Below are 21,645 nucleotides of genomic sequence, written 5' to 3'. Positions count from 1 at the left end.
AATTATAATAAAAATCTTTTTAATAAATTTTAATATAAGTTTTATAAATAAATAAAGAAATGTTTTTAAAAAATTAAATAAAGGCTTTTTTATAAGCTTAAATAAATATTTTATTATTATAAGATATATATAAAATATAATTATATATTAATAATAAAAATATTAATTATTTTAACTTAATTAAATAATTAAAAATTACTTTAATAACCTTAAAAAAAGTTTATAATAATAACTTTTTACTTATAATTAAAGGCATATAAATATTAAAAGAAGCTTAAGTTAATTAAAATAAAGTTAATTATTATAAAGCTAATTATTAAAAAATTAATACTTTTTCTTTTTTATTAATTATAACTTTTTTATTAACTAGCAATGCTCTTAATATAAGCTTTATAATAATAGCCTTTTTTGGAATAATAACTTCTTTATTAAAAAATATAATAATAATAGCTATTATTAATTTAAGCTTAATTTATTTCTTGAGCATTTTAGCTAACTTAATAATAAAAAGAAAAAAGCTATTAAAGTAATAATTAATTAAAGCATAATATTTAAATACTTTAAAGCTTTAAAGTATTAATAATTAAATAATTTAATTAAGTAATTTAAGCAATTTAAGCACTTAAAGCATTTAAGTATACTTATACTTAAATACTTATACTTAACTTATTAAAGCAATAGCTATAAAGTATTTAGCTCCTTATAACCTTTTAAAAGATAAGATATTTACGTTAATTAAGCAATTTAATTAACTAAGCAATGATTTAAAAAAAAAACATGATTTTAAAGTATTTATATGCATATATAAAAGACTGCTAATATAGGAATAATATATATAGGCATTATATGCAATGTGCTTATATAGTGGGTGCATTGCAAATAATGTATAAATTTAAAGGTATAAGGTTTAAACTAATCTTATTAATAGCAGCTGCTAGCTAATGCCAGCCAGCTGCTAGCTAATAGTTATATACTTTATGTATAAACCACCATAGCTAGCCTATAGCCAAACAGGGAAAGGCTGCAGCTTCGCTGCAACCTACCCTCCATACCATAACCAAATCAATTACACACTCTATTTATCTATCACCAACTATATAAAAGCTAAACCAACAATAATTATATTAATTATAATTTTATTATAAAATATAACCTTTTTATTTAAAATAAGTAGGGAGTTTACATTAAATTATACATATTCTTAGCTTAGCATTATATGCTATAGTTATTAATTCTTTCATGCAGCTTACCTACTTAGAATGGGTAGGGAGGTTGCGCCTCCATATTATGTCCAGGCCGCAGGGCTGGATGGTAAATGGACACCTGAACCTTTGAGATAAGGCACATCCACCCTTCAACACTGCAGCCACTCCACAAACACAGTGGCTCCCGAACGTAACATGCCATGATACAATCTCATGTCATCTTTATGAGGAGATAGGGGAAGCTAGACTTTCAGGCCACATCAACCCAAGTCGCTGCTCCCTGCCGGCTTTTGATTCGACTTCTGAGGGATGGGGATCCCAGGTCTCACGGCAGCACTCAGGCCGTTTGCTTCATGGGAGAAGCTGGCTGATAGCGTGGTTGTTGACGGCCCAGCTTTCGCATACCACATATTCTTTGCTTGTCGTTTGGAGAGCAAGGCCTGTACCGCACTCGAGGACCCATCGTATTCTGTCCTTGGTTCAGCGGCGATATGGTGGCTCGACAACTTGCAGTCGCGTAGAAGTCAAGTGTATGGAACCTACCCCATCCCCTCGTCGCCTTGTGCCTAGGTGCTGACAGCTTCCAGAGCGGCAATCTATTTTGATGGCTACCTACCAGCCTCCAAGAAAGATGTGCGGCTCGGCCGGGTAGTCGAGCAGTCAACTGCATTCAACAAGTACTTCCTGTCTACGAAATCTGGCATTGCGCGCGATGGCGATGTCAGGCCATCACCTCGCCAAGCGTATCCCCGTATCCCCGTCCCGGCGTTCACAGTCCCGGCAATTCTCGAGGCTCTAAGGACATCAGAGCGATACGGCCACCTCACCCATCTCGTCTCCGGAGAGGCGGACACCTTCTGCGCGGACCACGTGACCCGTGAAGGCGGGGCCCTTCTCACCTCGGACTCGGACCTTCTTCTGTATGATCTCGGGCAACACGGAAGCGTTGTGTTCCTCAGTGATATCGAAATCACAGCGGAACAGTCCGAAAAACCGCTAGTTTTGACATACAGCCAACATGCCATATGCGAAAGGTTGTCCCTCGAGCCGGGCCAGCAGGCCATGTTATCCCTCGCGTTTGAGATGGAGAGGGACCCGTACCAAAAGATTGCATTTTGGGCAGCACAGTCAAAGAAGAAACATTCTGCCAGCACATATCCAGCCGAATACGCGGACTTTATTTCCGAGTACGTCAAAGGTTCACATACCAGACTGACAATACCGGAGTCCTTGAGGTCCCTAGACCCGAGAGTGTCAGAGTTTCTACTGAGTTGGTCAGAATTTTTGCCAACCTGGGGAGCTAATGTGGGCGTTGGCAGCGCAGCCCCCCAAAACGTGCCAAAAACAGTAGGATCGATATTCTATCTCCCTCTGCTTCTCGACCGATGGGATCATGAGAGTGCGTGGGGCCCGAGCACGTGGATACGGCAGCTGGCGTACAGTTTCTGCCCAAGTACCTCATTCGGCGAGCTGATGGTTGCGGAATATCGACGAACGATGTCTCGCCAGTCCAATGGACAAGCTATTGAGTTGTTACGGAAGCATGAGATGACAGAGACAGCTCACAGGCTGTTGAGCTCGTGCAAAGCGCCCACGAACACGGCGGCTGGCCCCTCAGCTCTGCGATGGGTGATGTTCTGCTTAAGGCAGGAAATCGTGCATGCCTCGGAGCAGGGCAAGGAGTCACTGGTCAAGGAACTCTTGCGAAGGGCGAGCAAGTCTAAAGGAAAGCTGGACCCGGGGAGTTGGACTACCGTCCACTCGACGGCACAGATCCAGGGGACGCTCTACTCGCTGCGAATACTGTACCAAATCCTTCAGTGTCTGGGAGGGCCCTTGGTCACAACTTCTTGGCCGCAGCTACCAGTGGCCAAGCTGATGGAATGCCTTGCGACACTGCCGTCTATCGAAGACTACCCCAGCATCACAGATGTTGCAGGCATGTACGGGCGGCTGAAGGACGCCGGAGAGCTGAAAGACATCACTGGCCTGCCAGACCCTGTCCCATCAGGAGGAACTGGACGGGCATCTGATAGGATGAAGAGACGGGCGAGCAAGCAGGAACAGCGAAAGGCCAGGCCACTGCCGTCTACGAACCCGTTCGACGCGTTGAGCCCAGGCTCTTAATAATGTGGGCAAGATCATGAGTCTTGGACTACCATAGGCATGGAAAGCAAGTAGGTCCTTAGGTAGGTATTAAGCGGGAGATGCCCGAGAGACATCGAAACTACAAACTTCGTCCCACGGACGCATATGCCGTACCTGCCTGTCACGCCCTGCCTCTCCTGCCTCTGTTTCCCATCGGTCCATTCCATGTAGGTAGTCACTGATCTCATCAAGCGATCTGGCGTGGCCGTGACGCTCTCCTATTCCATGTCCCAATGGGCATGTGCAGTGAGTAGTCGAGTCAGGCATGTTATCTTGAGCACAGCTTGCCTTGCACTTTGAAGCCTAGAGGTCGAGCCATACTGGTGTTAAATCGATTCAAGTAACTGCCCAGGGTTGGTGCTGCCCACCCCAGTACTGTCTAGATCTAAAACCGAGTAGGTGCAGGCGCGACACAACAGGGGTCAGACCTTCCGGGGGCCCCGCACTAAATCTCTTCCACTGTCGAGCTCCGCCTGAAATCCAGCTGAGGGACCTCCAAACCGACAGTATTTTATCTCCCAACCTCGCGCACTTTTTCCTTTCCTCCTCCAACCACCTCCCGACACGATGCGTAACACTCTGATCTTCGCGGGCTCATCGTGCCCGGTTCTCACAAGCAAGATATGTGAGAGCCTGGGCATGCCTCCTGCAGAGGCGGAGCTCTCGCAGTTCTCTAATGTGGGTGCCAGTCGGCCCTGCGCCTGTCGCCGGGTCTGAAGCTCGCCGTCTGCCGTCGCCGCGACTGCGACCAACCTCTGTTGCAAAGTGACCTGGCTCACCATGTTTTCTTCTGTGTAGGGCGAGACAAGCGTCAAGATTCTCAACAGTGTCCGAGAGAAGGATGTCTTCATCATCCAGTCCGGCAGTCCCACCATCAATGACACAATCATGGAGCTGCTCATCATGATCTCGGCCTGCAAAGGCGGCTCTGCCACCAAGATAACCGGTCAGTTTGCCTACCTCCCTCAGCCTGTCGTCTTTCAATTGTGCTGACCTCGATTACCTAGCCGTGCTGCCCTACTTCCCATACAGCCGACAGTCAAAGAAGAAGTCGCACAGGGGTGCCATCACCGCCAGAATGCTCTCCAACCTTCTCGGCGTTGCTGGCGTCAAACACGTCATTACGGTCGATCTGCATGCCTCGCAGATGCAGGGTTTCTTCAAGTGTCCTGTTGATAACCTCCATGCCGAGCCGCTCATCGCCCGCTGGATCCGTCATAACGTGCCCAACTGGAAGGAAGCTGTCGTCGTTTCGAAGAATGCCGGCGGTACAAAACGAGTGACGTCCCTCGCCGATGCGTTGAAGCTGAACTTCGGCATGGTCACAACCGACCGGAAGAGAGGCGGTACCGGCATGACACACAGCATGATCTTGAATCAGCTCGAGGGTCTCGAACCATTGGAGCCGGCAGCAATCCGGATCGCGAGAAACAGCTTTGCCGAGCCGCGGACGCCGACACCGCAGGCCGCCCGGGTGCGCCGCAGCCGCCTTCAAGCGGCCAACGAGGAATCTTCACAGCGCGCCAACGGTTTGCAAGTGCTTACCAACGGCCAAGCGGGAGATGCAAGTCCCTCGTCCTCGTCCGTTGCTGTTGAGGACCACGTCGATGTGCCCACCGAGGCGCAGACTGAGGGCCACGATTATAATGATCAACGAGCCCGAGAAGTCACCCACGGACGTCTCGTGCAGGGCCACATCGTGCCTGATGACTTCCCATCTCCAGCTACTTCGGCTGCGGATACTACCATCCCTGATGAGGACCCCATGGCTCAGTCTCAAGCATCATCCTACTTCTCACCGGATGGGCACGCGCTAGGCGGCTCTGGCGACGCAGAAGCGAGCTCAGACGAAGAGGAAGACAAGCTCAAGGACCCAAAGATTGAACACATGATCACGCTCGTCGGCGACGTGCGGAATCGTACAGTGCTCATCATCGACGATATGATTGACAAATCTGGATCATGGATCGCTGCCGCCGAGACCGTCGTGAAGCGGGGCTTCGCCAAGAAGGTTTACTGCATTGCGACTCATGGCGTCTTCGGCGGTGATGCCCTCCAGCAAATGCAAAAGTGCGAGTGCATTGATGCCATTGTCGTCACCAACAGCTACCCCATTAATGAGGAGGCGGCCAGGAATGCGCCGAAGCTTACCGTGCTCGACCTCTCTTTCCTCCTGGCTGAGGCCATCCGGCGCAATCACTACGGTGAATCTATCAGCCCACTGTTCCAACACATACAGGACTAGCACTGCCGCAGAGGCATGGTCCGACAGTGGCACAGATTCTCGTGCACAAAAAAAACGGCCTGGGTTTCATTACTGTGCGGTTTCATGGGTAGGGATGGCAACTGTAGAGACATTCAAAGCGAGGCGTCACGGTATTTTTAAAGGATCAGGAAGGAGGTATAGGAGGCAAGTGTGCGGTCATCATTGCTAATTGACCACAGAATAACAGGACAGTCAGACAATGCAAATGTGTATGTCTCTCAGAGCGCGCGGTCTCCGTGCTGTCTCGTTCCCAGTCGAACACTTCTAAACGATGCCCCCCCCCCTTTCCCCCTCCCCAGCGTTGCTACCCTTTGGTAGCAGGGGCTCAATCCGCTTCTCCATGGATGAGTCCTTAACGGACCGTTGGCATATCGACCTGAGCCAGAAGGCCCGTTGTCATGATGTACTGTCACCTTCCTCGGAATGAAAGTAGACAACGGGCAAGATAACACCTCAGAACAAATCATGAGAACGGATATTCGCACCCGCAAAAACGGATGGTACACCCATACATCACTCGCGCCACAGCTAAGCCATCAGAGCACATCACCCAGGCCTATTCACACCCCCACCCAACACCCACATACCCACACACCTAACACTAATACACCCAACACCCACATACCCATAAACCTAACACCTACACACCCAGTTTATTCCTAACTTATACACCATATAGATGTTGAGTGTGCGAATTGGTCGTGTGAATTGGGTGTATGAGTAGTGGTTGAGTGTTAGCGATGTACAGGTGTACCATCAGTTTTTGCGGGCGCGAATATCCGTTCTTCAAATCATATACCCTGTTGACCTTCATTAAGGTTGATCAAATCTAAGTATTGTTCCTTGAAAGCAACTTTCCTCATTTGAATAAGCTCCTAACGGTGCTTTGGCTGATGCCTCTGGATCTCCACTGCCCTTGTTACTGCTGCGAATAACTGCCCGTCATCGCGATCCTGAGCGACTCCCTATAGAAGACATGATCGACTGGCAGCGCGCCCTTCCGCCTGTCCAAGTTCGCGCCCCACGTAATCCTCCATCTCAGATCGACCGAACTTTTGCCTTGGTCTGTGTCACGCGACCACGGAAGCCCTTTGACGTTTTCGTACGTGACCCTGGGGAAAGTGAATTCCGAGGCCAAGAACTCGTTGGGGACCATCGGCTGGTAGTGAAAGCCGTTGAAGAGTAGGAAGACATGCCTGGCATTGTAGGATCCCTTGACGTTGACCTCGGTTACCAGCGGGTGCGTCCGGGTCGAGGACTCGTTGATCGTATATACGACGATAAAGAGATTATAGAGGTCCGCAGTAACGTCGAGCATATCCAGCGGCATCCAGGCCTGCGGGATCGAGAGCAGCTGGAAGAAGTTCGCCAGCGTCGCCACTTCGCTGTTGAGTGCCGAGCTTGTGTTGTCTGTCGAGATGGTGGTGCTGTAGAACTTCTGGTTCAACATTGTGTACAGCTGGTGCCGTGGGTGGTCCTCCCACTCCAGCACGTCGCTGTAGTGCTGCAGGTGCTCGGCCTGGACCCGCTGGTAGAGCGACTGGTCGCCGTACACGAGGTACGCCAGGGCCTTGAAGAAGCAGGCCGACCGGGCGCCGCCATAGTTCATCGCGCGGTATAAAACTACGTTCCCGAGCATGGGGAACCCGAAGAGGAGGGAGGTTGGGGAGCTATCCTGGGTCCAGTTCCGGCTCACAGCCTCCTCGAAGCCCAGCGGCGGGTTGCGCATGAACATGCCGTGGTCCCAGGACGGCTGGACGTCCTGCAGTGTCCTTATGGGGTCCGCCCACGCCTTGTCGCGCCTCAGACGGGCCATGTCGAACCCGAGGCCGTTCTGGCGAGAGGGATACTTGTTCTGGCGCGCCAGGCTTTGGTCCTGATAACGCATCATCCCGTCGGCTTCGTCTGGCTGGACTCCCTGCTGCCCGTAGAACCTCCGCACGGCCGCCGCCGGCTCAGCTTGTACGTCGTCATCGTCGTCCACCACCACCACCACCACCACCTCGGGGCCAGCCTGGGCGGCGCTCGTCGCCGTGGTGTCCCCTTGGCTGGCGGACCAGGCTGCCCCTTGCCTCGTTGCGGGTGGTGCCGCGACTTCTACCCTTTGCGCCATGAACAAGGTGGGACTGACAACTGGCCGCTCCCGCCGTATGGACTCCAGGTCCGCGAGCCATATGTTGAGCCTCTCCGCATGGTTTGAGCCCTGTTGCGGGGCGACGGGATTTTGCTGTACATTTGCGCCGTGGATTGTTGCCATTGACGGATTTGAGGGCCTCTGTTGGCCTTGTGGACCTGAGTGCGGTCTTGGTAGCCTCGCTCTCTCGGTCGCCTCCCTGTCGCGGAGTCAGCGGCGGTGCTCACTCTATCTCTTCCAACCGCACATCTAGGCTGTGTTGTTCCATACCCTTATTGCTTCATTACTTCCTCTTACAGAATGTGATCGTGGCTTATCGAGCGGCGTTACGAATACCAGCATCTAGGTGATGGATTGAGCAACGTGAACATTGGCTTTATCCAAGAAAAACAAAAAGTCGACGTGTATGCTTTCCATACTGAGACCCAAAGAGACACACGTGTGTTCATCGACGGATCCGGTGCCTCTGAGGTTTGTGGCAACCCGAGGGGACAAAGATGGGCTGGACAACGGACGGACAATAATCCCAGTGACGACACAGGCTTGGTCATTCGGTCCTTCGGAGTTCTGAAAACAATCAGAAAACCCGCAGTGGATCAAAAGCCATGCGGAAGAGAAGACGAAAAATGAGGCGAACCACACACGGGTTCAAGTCAGGACTACGAAGCCTACGAAGGCCGAGGGCAGTCGGGGGTATGGAGACTTCCTGAAGATACTAATGGGTCATACCCAGTGATAGACACTGTACCAGGGCGCACCCTCTGCAGCTAACAAAAACATCGATTGGCCTTTGGTCTGCCTATCTCCTCGCCTCTGCAATCGAAGCCAACATGGCTAGAGCTTCGTCCCGATAATCCGAACTCTCTGTAAGCCTACCCCTTGAAACTAGCCTTTGGATACAAGCAAAGCGTGCCGTGACATTGAGACATCATACTTTTACACCCTTTCCCTTTTCTTTTTGGAACCCGCCAATGCCTGTAACTCGATAGGACCGCCCTTTCCACACAGAAATCCGAGTCATTCAAGCAGACTGATGTCCGTGAATCTCATCAATGAGCTCCGCGAAAGAAGCGTGCTCAGCTTTTACATCGAGCGAGGCATCCTGCAGGAGATTCTCCTGGTTTGGATGTTTACCGGCGTTTCTGATGATCCGCCATGCTCTGCGGAACTCATCACGGATCGACACAATTCCATTGTGAGTGACGGTGCGGGCGACGTTGTGGTCCAACTCAAATGGGTCCTCGATGGCGAACAGGTAGCGATGGCGGACCTCCTTCACTTCGTGCTTGCTCCGGTCCTGAGGCGCCCTGGGCGCTGCGGCCGGATCTTGAGATTGTTGCAACTGTGGTATTGCGGTCAAACTGCTGCCGCTTTGCACTTGGGGTTCAGGGGCGGGATTCGCCTGGGGCATATCTGGTTCGACAGCTGGAGGCTTGTCTGCTGACTGAACTTCAAGAACTGTCTTGGCACCAGTCCAACCTTTAGTCTGCTTGCTAAGAATCCCGCCAGGTGTTCGAAGGCTGATCACGTCCCTGCCCCAGTCAAAACCTCGCATATGTCCCGTGCTCATCATGTTGCCCTGAGCGTAATATTCGAAGAACCCGCGGAGAAGGTGACCGATGGAATCTCTGTTTTGTGTCAAGCCGCCCTGTTTGGCTGCGGCTTTTATCTCGTCCTCATTTTTCCAGAACCAAACGTATCTGCCTTGACAGATAGTCATGTTCTCGACTTGTTCGGGACGGAGATGCGGGTCCACCGGCGGGGCCATCACTTGAAGATTCGGGCATACGGACGGCTGAGCAACATTGATCAAGTAGTGAAGCACCATGAGTACATACCCATAACTGGAGAGTGTGCCACGGTAAGACGTGTTGATTCCTCTAACCTTGGCCCAGTGTTTGACGAACAGAACGAGTGGTCTGACACGAGGATCCGTAAGAGAATAGCAGCGGAGCAGGTGCGTGTTGTGGATGGCGAGCTGGGCAGAGAAGTTGATGTCACATTGAACGCCAATACCTGAATTTGGGAATTCAAGCTTGTCCCTGTACGGGTCTCGAGGCAGGTTTGGTGACATACGGGATGGGTCTGGGATTTCGCGCATCCGTGCTACGAGTGCCCATTGCTCTGGTGCTATCGACAAGATGGAGTCATAATGGACATCTTCCGGGGCATTGCGTGTCATCGGACCCCGAAGTAGTCCAATATAGACCTGGATGTCTTTGGCGACTTCAGTGGAGTACAATCCCTTTTCCAAGGCTCTTTCGAATTCTCGGGCCAGCTGCAGGGATTTGTGTCGTCTTGCGAGGGCTCTCAGGGTCGTTGAAGGGTTGAATTTCAACCAGTCTGAGACTTGTGCTCGAATGCCGAAATCATAGATGCCGTGACTGTACTGCCTCAAAATGATAGGCAGAACTGGTGACTGAGTGGATGGCAGATCATTGCCGCCCAAGTCCGTCAAGAGCCTGAGAGTCCTGTTATGGTAAGAGGCGGCAGACTCGTACTGTCCTTGCTCAAGAAGCAGCAGACTAATCGAAGGTATCTTTTTCAGATACTCGGTCGCTGATAGTAAGTCCTTGTTGTAACCGAGGGGGTCTAAGCCGAAATTTGGCCTGTTTTGCAGCTCCTTCCAGTGAACAACGCGGTTCCTTGCCAGATGCTCAAAGTGGTCATTTCTCTCCAAAATTGTGCGAGACTCACATGCCATGACAAGTTTTTCTCCTTCAATCTGCGCCATCACTCCAAAGATGGAACGATTGTTTGGCACAGCAGCTTGTTCATCAAAAGCAAGAGATGTATAGCCCTCGAGGCGAGTTCTCAAAGTGTCGTCCGCCAGACCGTGAACGAATGCCTTGCACACATCGTTGAGGATACGAAAATCCTCCTCACCGAAATTCGCTGCCGTGGAATTGGTGATATCTTTGCCGCCCAATTTCCGCAAAGTCTTCTTCGCGGCGCCATAATAATTGGGCAGAGACTTGGCACCCTGCTTCAGGTCGTCAAGCAGCGGTTGGTACTGATCGATGCCGTGCTCATCATTGCTGGTAGTAGCAGTGTTGCTGTTGATTTTGCTGTTATCAGCCATCGGAGCATGGTCATCGGCGCTGGCCTTTCCAGTCTGGTGACTCTGTCCGTCAGGATTCGGAGCCAGTCTGTGCTCTACTTCCTCATCTTCCAATTCGTGATCCTCCACAACTCCCTTCTCCCACTTCTCACGTTCCTCCAGAAGATCCGAGTAGAGCTTTTCTGTGGGCTTCTGACAGACTTTGATGATGGGAACTCTGGTCTTACTTAAAAGACGGGCGCCTAGGCCCATTTCAAGAAATGTCTTCTCGATAATCCGAGGGATTTGGGATTCAGGATTGTCTGGCTGGGTTTGCGAGCACGGTGAGAGGAGACCGAGGTCCATGTCCGAAGACTTGGTAGCAAACCCAGATGATAAGCTGCCGAAACATCGCAGCTGAACTGACATGGGGGGAAAGTTAGCCTGACCGTTGACGATCTTCTCGTGCCTGTCTATTGCGACACGGCAAGCATCCTCGATGAGCACACGGAAGTTCTCCTTCTCCCGGATTTGCTCAAGTGCTATCTCGGCGTTGGCGAGAATATCCCCAGACAGCTGTTCCAACAGGGCGACCTGAGGCCCAAGATCCTCCGCCCGAGGGAAGTAAGGTCGAGCGCTGTAGGATGAGCCAAACTGATTGGTTGAGTTCCTGGAGGCGTGGTTAGGGCGTGAGAAAGCGGGCTGGGCCCCGTTGAAGCCATTCGAAGCTCCGCCAGGTTGTCTCCAGTCAAAAAGGGTAGGCTGAGGCGCGAAAGCCGGAAGCGACGGTGAGGGTTGGTGTCTCGTGTGACTGGCGTTTACATACGGGGACTGAAATGCCGCAGACTGAGAGCGATGGTTCCGGCCCTGCTGGTTGATGTTATTATGGCGTTGAAAGTTCCCAGCCGACTGCCCACGAGAATGGCTGGGTTGCGGCCCGGTGGCGCGAGGGTCAATATCAACCGACAGCTGAGACGACATCTGGCGTCGTTGGGCCTGATTCATGCGCTTGCGATTGGGCTTCTGTGTTGGTTTGGGCTGTCCTTGGGTGTCCTCTTTAGGGCCGCTTGCGGATGAATCCGTGACGGAAGGGATCAAGGGCTGTGAGGACGATCGTGGGACGTCGGCAGCCGCACTCTGAGCCTGAGCCTGGCTCGAGTTGTTTAGGATGAGGTTGCGCATGCGGGTCTCAAGCGGCACATTGTCTTGTTGGCTCGAGCCTTGCATGGCGGCCATGATGGTGTGACTAAGATCAAGTGGATGGACGATCTCTGAAGTTGGCCTGACCGGAAGGGAGAGGGATTGAGGCTGGGTTGTGAGAGGGCCACACTGAGAGTGTGTGGTACTGGAGGCCGATCTCGTCAAAAAAACTGAACCCGGACGGCTTCTCTCTTGCCGTGCAATGCAGCTGGTACAGGCACTTGGAGTTGCTCGAGCAGCGAAGTCGCTTGATCCGAATTGAGCCGATTTATCTGTGCGACTGTATCTGGGCAGTCATGTATAAACTGTCCAGTCTGTGGATTTTTGAGGGGGAGGAGAGCAGCCCTGGGATCTGAAACTTGTCTTTGTGAGTTCTTGATCCGAATTGTATCGTTTTCTGCAGATACGAGGCGAGCTTGAATCTGCAGTAGGAGTGCTGAATGTTGTTGTAGTGTTCCTCGGATCTGATCCTGTGATTCTACAATCTGATTGAGTTGATTGATGATGTGTTGGTTCTGCTGCGCAATATGTTGGTTCCCTACGCGTGGGACTTGGGCCTTCAAAGTGTCGAAGGCCTGGGCGATTTGTTCGAGGCTGGCGTTTTCAGGAGGAACATCATCTGCCATGATAGGCCAATGATGTTGAGATCAGAGCACGGAGCCTGACGATGAAGTATGTCGTTGACCCAGTCTTGCGTTTGTTTACTGTCTGACGATGATTCCAATACCCCACTGGGTCAATCAGCCGACTGGTGTGGGGCTCAAGGCTAATTGGCGCTGCCAGCCGCGAAGCTGTGGCCAGTGTGGACCTAGGTAGGTACCTACATCCAGGCAGCCAGGCGCCCACGGTGCACACAGTAGGTCCAGTTAGCCGCCGTTCGGGGACGGTCCCAGCACAATGCCCACGAGAAGAGACGTGCAGGCAGATTGCAGTCCAGGTCAAGAATAGAGCATTGGAAAGAGGTGTCTATTTCTGCATCGCAAGATCCCCGTTAATCCACTCGACCTCGCCCATAGTGGTATCGGTGAATGGAGTGCCACTTTCCCTAGAGGTACCGGGGTAGATTTTGGCAGCCTGGAAGGTACGTACCCATGTAACCACGTTCTGGCAGTTACTGTACAGTGCTTCCAATTCCGCCCAAACAGACGGATCCGTCAGCCTTCCCAAACCTGCGCTGCTGCGGAGCTCCTTCTTTGTCACCGTCACTGCCGACTGGCGACCTTTCTCAGACTCACAACACAACACAGCACAACACAACAACGACGACAGGCCCTGCTAACACAAAAGTCGTTAACAAGGTACAGCAAAGCATCAACATTTACGGCTGAGGCATAAACACTTTGCCGCACGCAGTTCTTGTTTGTCCCCTTGCGAGCGCCGCCAGGAGCGTCGCCTCGGACCTGCACCCACCCCGACACGTCCACGCCGCACGCACCCTTTGCGCCCTTCCTCGATGTCGCGCCAGCTCCAGTAAACCTCATTGCCAGCCCTTCGACTCAATCGAACCTTGCGGTCTGGTCAATCTATCACCATGAGCGCACCCCCAAACGGCGTGCCCAATCCCAACGGCGCCAACCCGCCGCCCCCCGGCGCACCGCCGCTGCGTCGCAAGAAGAAGAATGCTGATCCACTGGTCGCCCGCAAGAAGCCCATACCTAAGCCTCCACCACCCAAACCAAAGGCAAATGCAAGCTCTTCCAAGCCGAACCCGGCCCGGTCATTTCACACCCAGCCCAACCTCCTCGGTGTCCAGGCTCCCAAGGTCGACCAGAAGACCCAGGAGGAATGGAAGCAGCGCCGTCGTCAGAACGGTGGCTGGTGGGACCCCCCTCCAGCGGCCCCGGATTTTAAGGAGTACCCCGTGTACATCACCAAGAAGGATATCAAAGAAGGGCTGCGCTCTCACATCATGCGTTTTGCCAAGGCTCGCGGCGGTGGTGTCACTGACATCATGAACGATTCCGAGTTCGCGCGTCCAGTCACTCTCCATCGGAAGGATGCTCGCAGCCTGAACGTCACGCAGGCCAACAAGGAAGGAAGCCCAAGCCCAACACCAGTGGACCCGGTCGAAGCCGAGCGCCTTGAAAAGGCCAAGCTCGAGAAGGAGGCTCAACGAGCGAGCGATCAAGCTCAGATTGCGCCTGTCGCCGCCAAGGATATCGTTTCCAAGAAACAGCCTCAGAAGCAGGAGAAGACTAGCACCCAGACCTTCTATGCCAAGAGGAGCGACGCGCACAAGAAAGAGTCAACGATCCGCTATGAGGAATCACTGCCCTGGGTTCTGGAAGACGCCGATGGTAAGAGCACTTATGTGGGCGCTTACACGGCCGCACTTTCTGAGAGCATGGCGGCCTTGCAATATGAGAACGACAAGTGGCGGTTGATACCACTGGAGAAATTCTACAAGTTCACCCACAAGCCACCCTTCAAGACCTACTCAATCGAGGAAGCCGAGAAGTTGATGGGCAAAAAGGTGGTCCAAGGCCGTTGGGCTATGAGAGATGGTGAGAGGGACAAGCTGAAGGAGGAGATGGCGGCTACGAGGAACGCGTTGACGGGAAGGGCAAAGGTCAAGACGGAGAGCGATACCTTTAGGGCAGCTGCGCGGTCCGAAAAGCAGGAACATGACGACCTCGACATGTCAGGGGACGAGTTCCAGGATGACGACGAGAATCCAAACATGGAGCCGGATAACGACGAAGATGTCAAGGAATCTCGGGAGCGAGTCCGTCGTGAGCAGCTAGGTGCAAACCTCTTTGGAACAGCCGATGAGCAGGCTCTTGAGGCAGAGCTGAGACGAGAATTGATGGAAGAGGAGGCCAGAAGGATTCATGGCAAGGGCATTGAGAAGAATCTCATCAAAATCGACAAGAACATGCTCTACAAGCAGGACAGAGAGGATTCGGACAACCTGCTTTCCTCGGTAAGATCACCAGTGCCATGATTGAGAGCCAAACTAACTAGCTCCTAGTCTGAGGACGATTCCGACGAAGAAAAGGAGGTTAAGCAGGAAGATGGCGAGAAGGCGGCCGCAGACGCGGCATCCGGAAGCACTGCCAAGGGAGCAGGCCCTGCCTTGGGTAAGCCGAAGTCACTTCCTGATGGCAAGAAGGGCAAGAGCCTCAAGCGTCCTGGCTCTCCAAACCTCTCCGAAATGGAGTCCAGTGGGAATGAGTCCTCCCGAAAGAGGGCCAAGAAGCAGGCGACGGGTTCTGTTCAGGGCAGTCGTTCGTCGACTCCTTTGCCTAGTTCGCAACGCGCCAAGCTTGCCGCAGGTGCCATGAGCGATGGTGAGGCTACCGGTGGAGAGATGTCGGATGCTGGTCGTGCAAAGAAGAAGGGCCACAAGGTCACGGTGGTGAGCGGTACTCATGGCAAGGGCACTCCCACAGGCTCTCGAGCCGGCAGTCCTGCCCCAGCTGCGGGTCAGACTCCTTCAGGTATGTGTCTCCACGCCACGCCGCTATTTCGCAACTCGGTGTTGCGCACAGGAATCTTATCGCAGCATTGCTAACGTGTACGGTGCCCAGGTTCTCAATCGCCCACTCGTCGTGTTTTCGACTTCTCCCAGCCCCAGGGACCTGTCAGTGTGAGTGACGTTGCGTCGGCCATCCTGAGTCAGCAGCCACCGGGTGTGCCCATAGGCAAGTTGCTCACACAGTTCGGCAATCGCATTGGCGACGGTCAGAATCAGACCCCTAGGTCGACTTGGATATCGTACGTCAAGCAGGTCGCTAAGTGGGGGCCTAACAAGCTCTTGCAAATCACTCCTCAGGGACGAACATATCTGCCTCCATCTTGATGGGACGTTGGACTCGCTGCACCGGTCTGGTAGGGTTGGGAAATGCCATAGCGATTCAGCAATAGAGAATAGTTGCTCGCTCATCCAGTGACCTTGACCAGGGTAGGCTGGCAAGAATGCTCTTTTTTTCTTATAGACGTATCTTCCCGATGCCATAAGCTCCTAGACGGGCAAGACATCAAACTTCGAAGAGGCTGTGTGTGACCCTTGCTCGATCTGGCAATGCCTTGGGCCTCCCTCACCGCACAGCCAGTGTAGTTGGAAGCATAATGTTCTCGAGGATAATTAGCTGCCTCAAAAGACATTCTGTTCTTGTGTCTCATTTACTAGACCTGCGGACTTCACAAGCCCCCTGCCTGCTCGCTCATTCATCCATCTGCCATGAGTACTCTAAGCCTTTGTTCCTTTCCCGCCGGTTGATGGCCTTGAACCTCTCCGCCTCGAAGCCGTTACTCCTGTCGACGCCATCCCACCTGTAACCCGGTTTTATGCCATACCGATTTGGCGGCGATGGGCCCTTGTATAAAGGCCGTCTGCTCGCGCCACCGCCTGCCTTTGCAGCCGCACCACCCCGGGTGCCTCCGGACGCGACCGCTCCACCCCCGGCGGCCCCGTCCGCCTCGCCCAGGAACCGCGCCATGGGGTCGTTCCACCGCCTCTCCTCCTTCATGGCCTTGTTCATGTCCTCGTCGTCGGCCGTCCGCGCGAGACTCATCGTCTTGGCGTCCTCGAGCATCTCCCGGCGGCGGCGGGCCTCCTCGGCCTGCACGTCGCCCTTGAGCGCCTCCTTGGCGGCCCTCTCCTTGTCCTCGGCCTCCTGCGCAGCGCGCCGCGCCTCCGCCCGCTTCATGCTCACGTCGACGCGCCGCCCCGTCGCGTCCCGGTAGTACGTCTCCTCCTCGCCGTGCCGCACCAGCCCCGCCCGCCGCTCCGCCTCGAACTGGTCCCGCTCCTCCTGCTGCCGCCGCTCGATCTGCGCCGTCACCGCCGCCGCCGACTGCAGCCCTGCGTGGGTTCCGTCTGCCATGCGCGCCGCGGGTGTCTGGTCGTCTACCATTGTCGGAGCGTCGTCCTCGGCCGCCCGCGCCGCGGCTGTCTCTGCGGCGGCGGAGGCGAGGATTGCGTCTGCTGCTGCCGCGGCATCCTTGTCCTCTTTCGATGTTGGCCCGCTGCCACCCCCTAAAGATTTCCAGTTTGCCTTTGTGGTCTTGCGGACGTCCTTGACCTGGCCCACCGTCACCGGGGCGTTGTCCCCATCTTCTCCGTCACGACCTCCGTGCCTTGACTTGCTGGAACTGCCCCAGCCTTTGTCGTCGTCGTCTTGGATGAGGAGCCCTCCGCCGGAGGATTTGTCGTGCTTGCGCTTGCGCTTCTTGGAGGAGGGTTTGGTGTCGGGGGTGAGGTAGTGTGTGGCAAGGTAGGAGGAGAGGTCGGAGGGCATCGTGGACGATGAAACGGAGGTAATGTGGGGTGGAGAGCAGCCCTGCGTGTTGAGTCTTGCCGTCTATCAACTGGTATGTTTATTGCGAGGCTACACAAATGTGTGGCAGCTATCGCCGCCTCGTCTGAAATTTGATCGAGTTGTTCAGCCTTACGGCCGAGCTACCAATCCAGATCGGCGGTCGCGATGACAAGGCCGCCCTCAACGGGTACGCAGGTGCAGGTATTGCCTGGTCTGTGCATACTCCCAAAGCAGGGGGGCGATTAGTGACGGCCAGCCGCGAATGGCCCCCACACGCCAGCATGCAAGAGCGCAGGCTGGTGGAATCTCGATAACAGCTGATAAGAGAGATGACATCATCTCGGGGCCAGGGGAAGCAGCACGCAGCAGCATCCTGCCGCCGGCTTGCCCGATGTAGCCTTTCCCCTTTGGCAGGGCGCTTTCACATGGTCACAGCCGTCGCGCGCACGCGCATCACATCACATCGCAGGGTGAACGTGAGGACGGATAAGACCTGCAGACAGCTCAAATGCAGGGCGGACACTCATTGCGTATGGAGCCACGTTGTACGGTAATCGACTTCTCCCGATTCGATTCATGTCAAGTCCGTTCTGGCCTGGTTGGATCTGAAGCACCGTTTCTGGTTGACAGAGTCCAGGCCCTCCTCGTTTGCGACAGAAACTCCGGAATGACGTTGTCTTGGCCTTGCAACAGAGCTGCAACCCGTCTCAAGGACGGGCCCTAGGCGACATCTCGCACTCGGTTCCAGAGGCGCCAAGGATGATGTCGAGGTGCCGCACAGTTGCGCTCCTTCTGGCCTGACTGATGGCGCTGGTCTATCCCACGCCGTCTGGATCACTTCATCGACCATCTGCCAGCTGAATGACCCTTTTCCGGCAGTCGCCATCGAGCTGGTACGGAGTCAAAGAGGCCTGGCACGGGCCCCGATATGCCCAGGCCGCACTCTCTACCGCGGAATGTGTGCACTGAGGTATTATTCCACATGCGGGGGGCCTCGGGTGAGTCGGTTTCATGCAGTCAGCTCCCAGGCACTGTGCTGCGTAGCTGCATGACACGATGGAGAATTGCATGCGTTTCTGAATCACCACCCGCTTTTGCACGGCTGCCGATGGCGATTGTGATTTGACGACGGCGCCGGTGCAGGGCGCTCCACCTCAGCTCCGAGGCGCCCGGCCAATACAGCTGACATTCTGATCCTCAGGGTCCCGTGGAGACAGACAGCCGAGCTTTCTTTGTTGTTGCCGGCACGCTGCGCTGCCTGGCTGCACGGTCTGATGGAAATCCTGTTCCAACCCGCCATCAACATGGGAGCTGAAAATAAACACATCGCATTGCTCAGGCCGTTGGCACAGGTTGAAACAGCCTGCAGGCCCAGCTAGCGGCCAAGCCTGGCACCCGGCTGGCCGGGGGCGAGTACCTGTTTGGCCCTTCGCCATTCCATCATCTATGAGAGAGGAAGCGTCACTGCCACCTTGTTCCCACCTTGTTCCCACCCTGTCCTGCCCTGCCATGCGCTGCCATGCGCTGCCATGCCCCGCCATGCCCTGCCAGCATGCCATGCCCTGCGATGCGATGCGATGCGACTAGACTTGCGCAGGAGGCCAAGCTGAGGGAGGCCCAATGATAGCGATAGTGCAGCCACGGGAAGCCGTCCCTGGAAGACCGTGACGGAGTAACAGGCCCAGACGGAGACGCTTGAGAGGTCAGCTGCAGCAGGAAGCGTGGGATGACCGAATCTGAGGCGAGCTCCCGAGGTTGTGCTGTCATTGCCAGAAGGAGCCGCAGGTACTGCGCGCGCGTGGCTGTGGTGCGGAGTGACTTGCTGCTCCCCAACACCTCCCAGTCATCCGGTCTCACTCGTCCTCATCGGGAAGTGGACACAACCATGTCACCCTCCCACCCAACGCCGAAGCTTTATCAGCGACCTTGGGTCCGTGATCCCGACCACGATAAGCTAACGTGTGGTAGCCTTCCCAGCAGACAGGGCCGAGAACGCCTTCCCCCTGGCGCACGTATACTTGGGCCTACGCGCTGCCCCCGATCTCGTCCCCCCCGGGATTGCTGCCCATGCTTCATAACACAAACAAAACACTACACACTTCAAAGAACAACACTGTTGGATTTATTCTGGCTGTTTTGTCCCCCTCCCAGCCTCTTGCGTCACCCCAAGAGCTTCTGCCTACGTCTTCCGTCATCACGCCGAGCCTTTGTACCGTGCCTATCTGGCTGCATTATCGTGCCTCTTTGTCTCTGAGTCACCCCGGCGGAAACAGCCTCTCGCTTTCTTGAGAGCTTTAGACTGCCCAGTATTACCTACCTGCTCCGGTGCCAGACCACACAGGTCCCGCAAGAGCCACCCTCGAACAAAGCACGGTCAACTGGACGGCCCTTGCCTCTTTCCCGAGTGATCAGCAGGTAGCAGCCCGCTCACCGTCTGACTGATTGCCTGCCTCACCTTCAACCGGCCCCTTTTCCTTCCAGAAGATCCCAGATCTCGCTGGACTTTCCACTCTTCCGCAATCCATATTACCCACCTACGAGTCCTACCTCTTCCTGTATCCAGTCCCATTCCGCTGTATACGCAACGTGTAACCAACATCTTCCCACCTCATCTTCACTTAAGCTCAACATATCCTGTTCCTGCAATCCCGACATCATGGCGGCTTCCGTACAGTACGAGCGTGACCTTCGCAGCGCAAACCAAGAGTACAAGCGCGGAAAGGACGCCACCGTGAAGTGGTCCTTCGGAACCACGGCTTCTCCGTCGTGGTGGAGCGCGAGCGCGCCGGAACCAGACAACGAAAACATCAAGGCTCGACCACTTGGAAAGTGGAGTGACCAGTAAGCTTGCCCTTGACCTTGACCTCACCACATGCTTGTGTCTTGACGCGCCCTAACCATGAGGCAGGTTTGGCAAGGAGGACAAGGACAAGGGAAACATCAACAAGTACACCCGCACAACAGGCCGTCTGAGGGACATTCCCTCTAAGCGCGTGCGCTCCAAGGTGTCTGCACAAGAAGAGATCGAGGAGGCGGCCTTCACGTCGCGGTCTGTCCTGGACTACCTGCCCAGCCCCGTGCGCCGCCAGAATTCGGCCGCGGACAATATCCTGTACAGTTTCGACCGTCAGGACTCGCCCGGCAGGCCGTTGACCCTCGATATATTCGTCAAGAAGGGCGGCCGCGAGACGGAGCGCTTCGTAGAGAAGGAGTACGAGATCCTGGACGCCAACGGTGATGCCCTCAAGGGCCGCAAGGCGCGTCGCAACCTACGCCGGGGCGTGACCAACGGATCGAAGTCCGCGGACGACGATATGCCTGAGATGGACGAGGATGGGTTCGAGCTGGTGTAGACTTCGACTCGGAGCGATTCGGGACGCGGATGGGGGATCACACTCGACTGGCTTCTCTGGCTGATCACGTCGGTGACCCCGTTTGGAGCTTTCCCTACTCTTACTTGTTCACTTCACCCGACATCTCCACGACATCGACTCGTTGGCGTGTTAATACCTTTTTCTGTCTATTTCGAGTCGGTCACTTCGGTCGGCTCGCAGGAGTTTTGGGAGGGATCGGTTGGCTGGGAAGCATTGCGCTGTCGTGTGATGTCGCAGGGAGTTGGTGTCTGCTTTGGGCTTGATGGTTGTACATTGGAGAGAGTCGCTCTATTGAGATGTTGTGCTGTGGTTCTTCACACATTAGTTTGAGCATTGGTTACCTACCTTCTGCAGAGGCGACGACGGTCATTTGGCTTGGTCGTCGCCTCCACCACCACGTACACCACCTAGAAACAATCCGTGGACCTGGATGGCTTGGGATGATGAACAGAAGAGCATTTTCCACATAGCTGAGCAACCAATTACAACAGCGTGTCGTTGGTTCATGATCTTGGGCCAGATGTGTTGGGTGGAGAGATCAGTTGCAGTGCTCAATGCAGTGTGGCAAGTTGTTTTGTGTGGGAAGGGTTTGCTCGAGACTAGCAGCCAGGTGCCCAGGAAATTCAATTGAGCAGCACCGGCTGCACGTGCAGACCGTTCCGTTGCCCGCTCCAGGAATGCTACCCTCCCTGCTTGGTACGCTACAGAGTGACAAAACCTCTTCCCTTAGTTTACATGTTCAGTCGCTCAAGTTTCTGTCTCAGTGGGAAACAGAAGAGGATGAGCAATTGCATTGATACGGAAAGAAAAGCCTCGAGAGACTTCGAGATGTTGAAAAGCCAATTCGTTACCGCAAGGTTCTGTGATTGAGGTTCTGCACGCACACGGTCTACCTCCACAACTACAATGGGACGCTCCTACCAAGTGACTCACGTCGGCGAGCATTTTCGGAATCTGACTCCATGCCTCGTTTTCCCCGTCTCGCAGTCAGGTGGAAACTTGCCGGCCTTTACG

General features: G+C 54.0%; 8 protein-coding genes across 8 annotated transcripts; 4 read left to right on the top strand and 4 right to left on the bottom strand.

Annotated features, from left to right (window-relative positions):
- Nucleotides 1-1,514: 1,514 nt before the first annotated feature.
- Nucleotides 1,515-3,332, top strand: INS49_000477 (uncharacterized protein; the record flags this gene model as incomplete). Its single annotated transcript, XM_043161315.1, has 2 exons — nt 1,515-1,735; nt 1,793-3,332. 2 exons carry the CDS (start codon nt 1,515-1,517, stop codon nt 3,330-3,332), a joined length of 1,761 nt encoding a protein of 586 aa, XP_043029821.1.
- A 588-nt stretch (nt 3,333-3,920) lies between these two features.
- On the top strand, nt 3,921-5,598 carry INS49_000476 (uncharacterized protein; the record flags this gene model as incomplete). Its single annotated transcript, XM_043161314.1, has 3 exons — nt 3,921-4,031; nt 4,152-4,299; nt 4,361-5,598. 3 exons carry the CDS (start codon nt 3,921-3,923, stop codon nt 5,596-5,598), a joined length of 1,497 nt encoding a protein of 498 aa, XP_043029820.1.
- A 940-nt stretch (nt 5,599-6,538) lies between these two features.
- On the bottom strand, nt 6,539-7,876 carry INS49_000475 (uncharacterized protein; the record flags this gene model as incomplete). Its single annotated transcript, XM_043161313.1, has 1 exon — nt 6,539-7,876. One exon carries the CDS (start codon nt 7,874-7,876, stop codon nt 6,539-6,541), a length of 1,338 nt encoding a protein of 445 aa, XP_043029819.1.
- An 898-nt stretch (nt 7,877-8,774) lies between these two features.
- Nucleotides 8,775-12,029, bottom strand: INS49_000474 (uncharacterized protein; the record flags this gene model as incomplete). Its single annotated transcript, XM_043161312.1, has 1 exon — nt 8,775-12,029. One exon carries the CDS (start codon nt 12,027-12,029, stop codon nt 8,775-8,777), a length of 3,255 nt encoding a protein of 1,084 aa, XP_043029818.1.
- Nucleotides 12,030-12,959: 930 nt separating this feature from the next.
- Nucleotides 12,960-13,474, bottom strand: INS49_000473 (uncharacterized protein; the record flags this gene model as incomplete). Its single annotated transcript, XM_043161311.1, has 2 exons — nt 12,960-13,205; nt 13,274-13,474. The coding sequence occupies 2 exons, from the start codon at nt 13,472-13,474 to the stop codon at nt 12,960-12,962; spliced, it is 447 nt and encodes a 148-aa protein (XP_043029817.1).
- A 50-nt stretch (nt 13,475-13,524) lies between these two features.
- INS49_000472 (uncharacterized protein) lies at nt 13,525-15,795 on the top strand (the record flags this gene model as incomplete). Its single annotated transcript, XM_043161310.1, has 3 exons — nt 13,525-14,916; nt 14,965-15,433; nt 15,524-15,795. The coding sequence occupies 3 exons, from the start codon at nt 13,525-13,527 to the stop codon at nt 15,793-15,795; spliced, it is 2,133 nt and encodes a 710-aa protein (XP_043029816.1).
- A 364-nt stretch (nt 15,796-16,159) lies between these two features.
- Nucleotides 16,160-17,236, bottom strand: INS49_000471 (uncharacterized protein; the record flags this gene model as incomplete). Its single annotated transcript, XM_043161309.1, has 1 exon — nt 16,160-17,236. One exon carries the CDS (start codon nt 17,234-17,236, stop codon nt 16,160-16,162), a length of 1,077 nt encoding a protein of 358 aa, XP_043029815.1.
- A 2,677-nt stretch (nt 17,237-19,913) lies between these two features.
- On the top strand, nt 19,914-20,610 carry INS49_000470 (uncharacterized protein; the record flags this gene model as incomplete). Its single annotated transcript, XM_043161308.1, has 2 exons — nt 19,914-20,098; nt 20,166-20,610. The coding sequence occupies 2 exons, from the start codon at nt 19,914-19,916 to the stop codon at nt 20,608-20,610; spliced, it is 630 nt and encodes a 209-aa protein (XP_043029814.1).
- Between the last annotated feature and the right edge of the window lie 1,035 nt (nt 20,611-21,645).

The sequence above is a fragment of the Diaporthe citri genome, assembly GCF_014595645.1.
Source record: "Diaporthe citri strain NFHF-8-4 chromosome Unknown scaffold_1, whole genome shotgun sequence".
Taxonomy (NCBI): Eukaryota; Fungi; Ascomycota; class Sordariomycetes; order Diaporthales; family Diaporthaceae; genus Diaporthe; species Diaporthe citri.
This window is presented reverse-complemented; position numbering and strand designations above follow the sequence as displayed.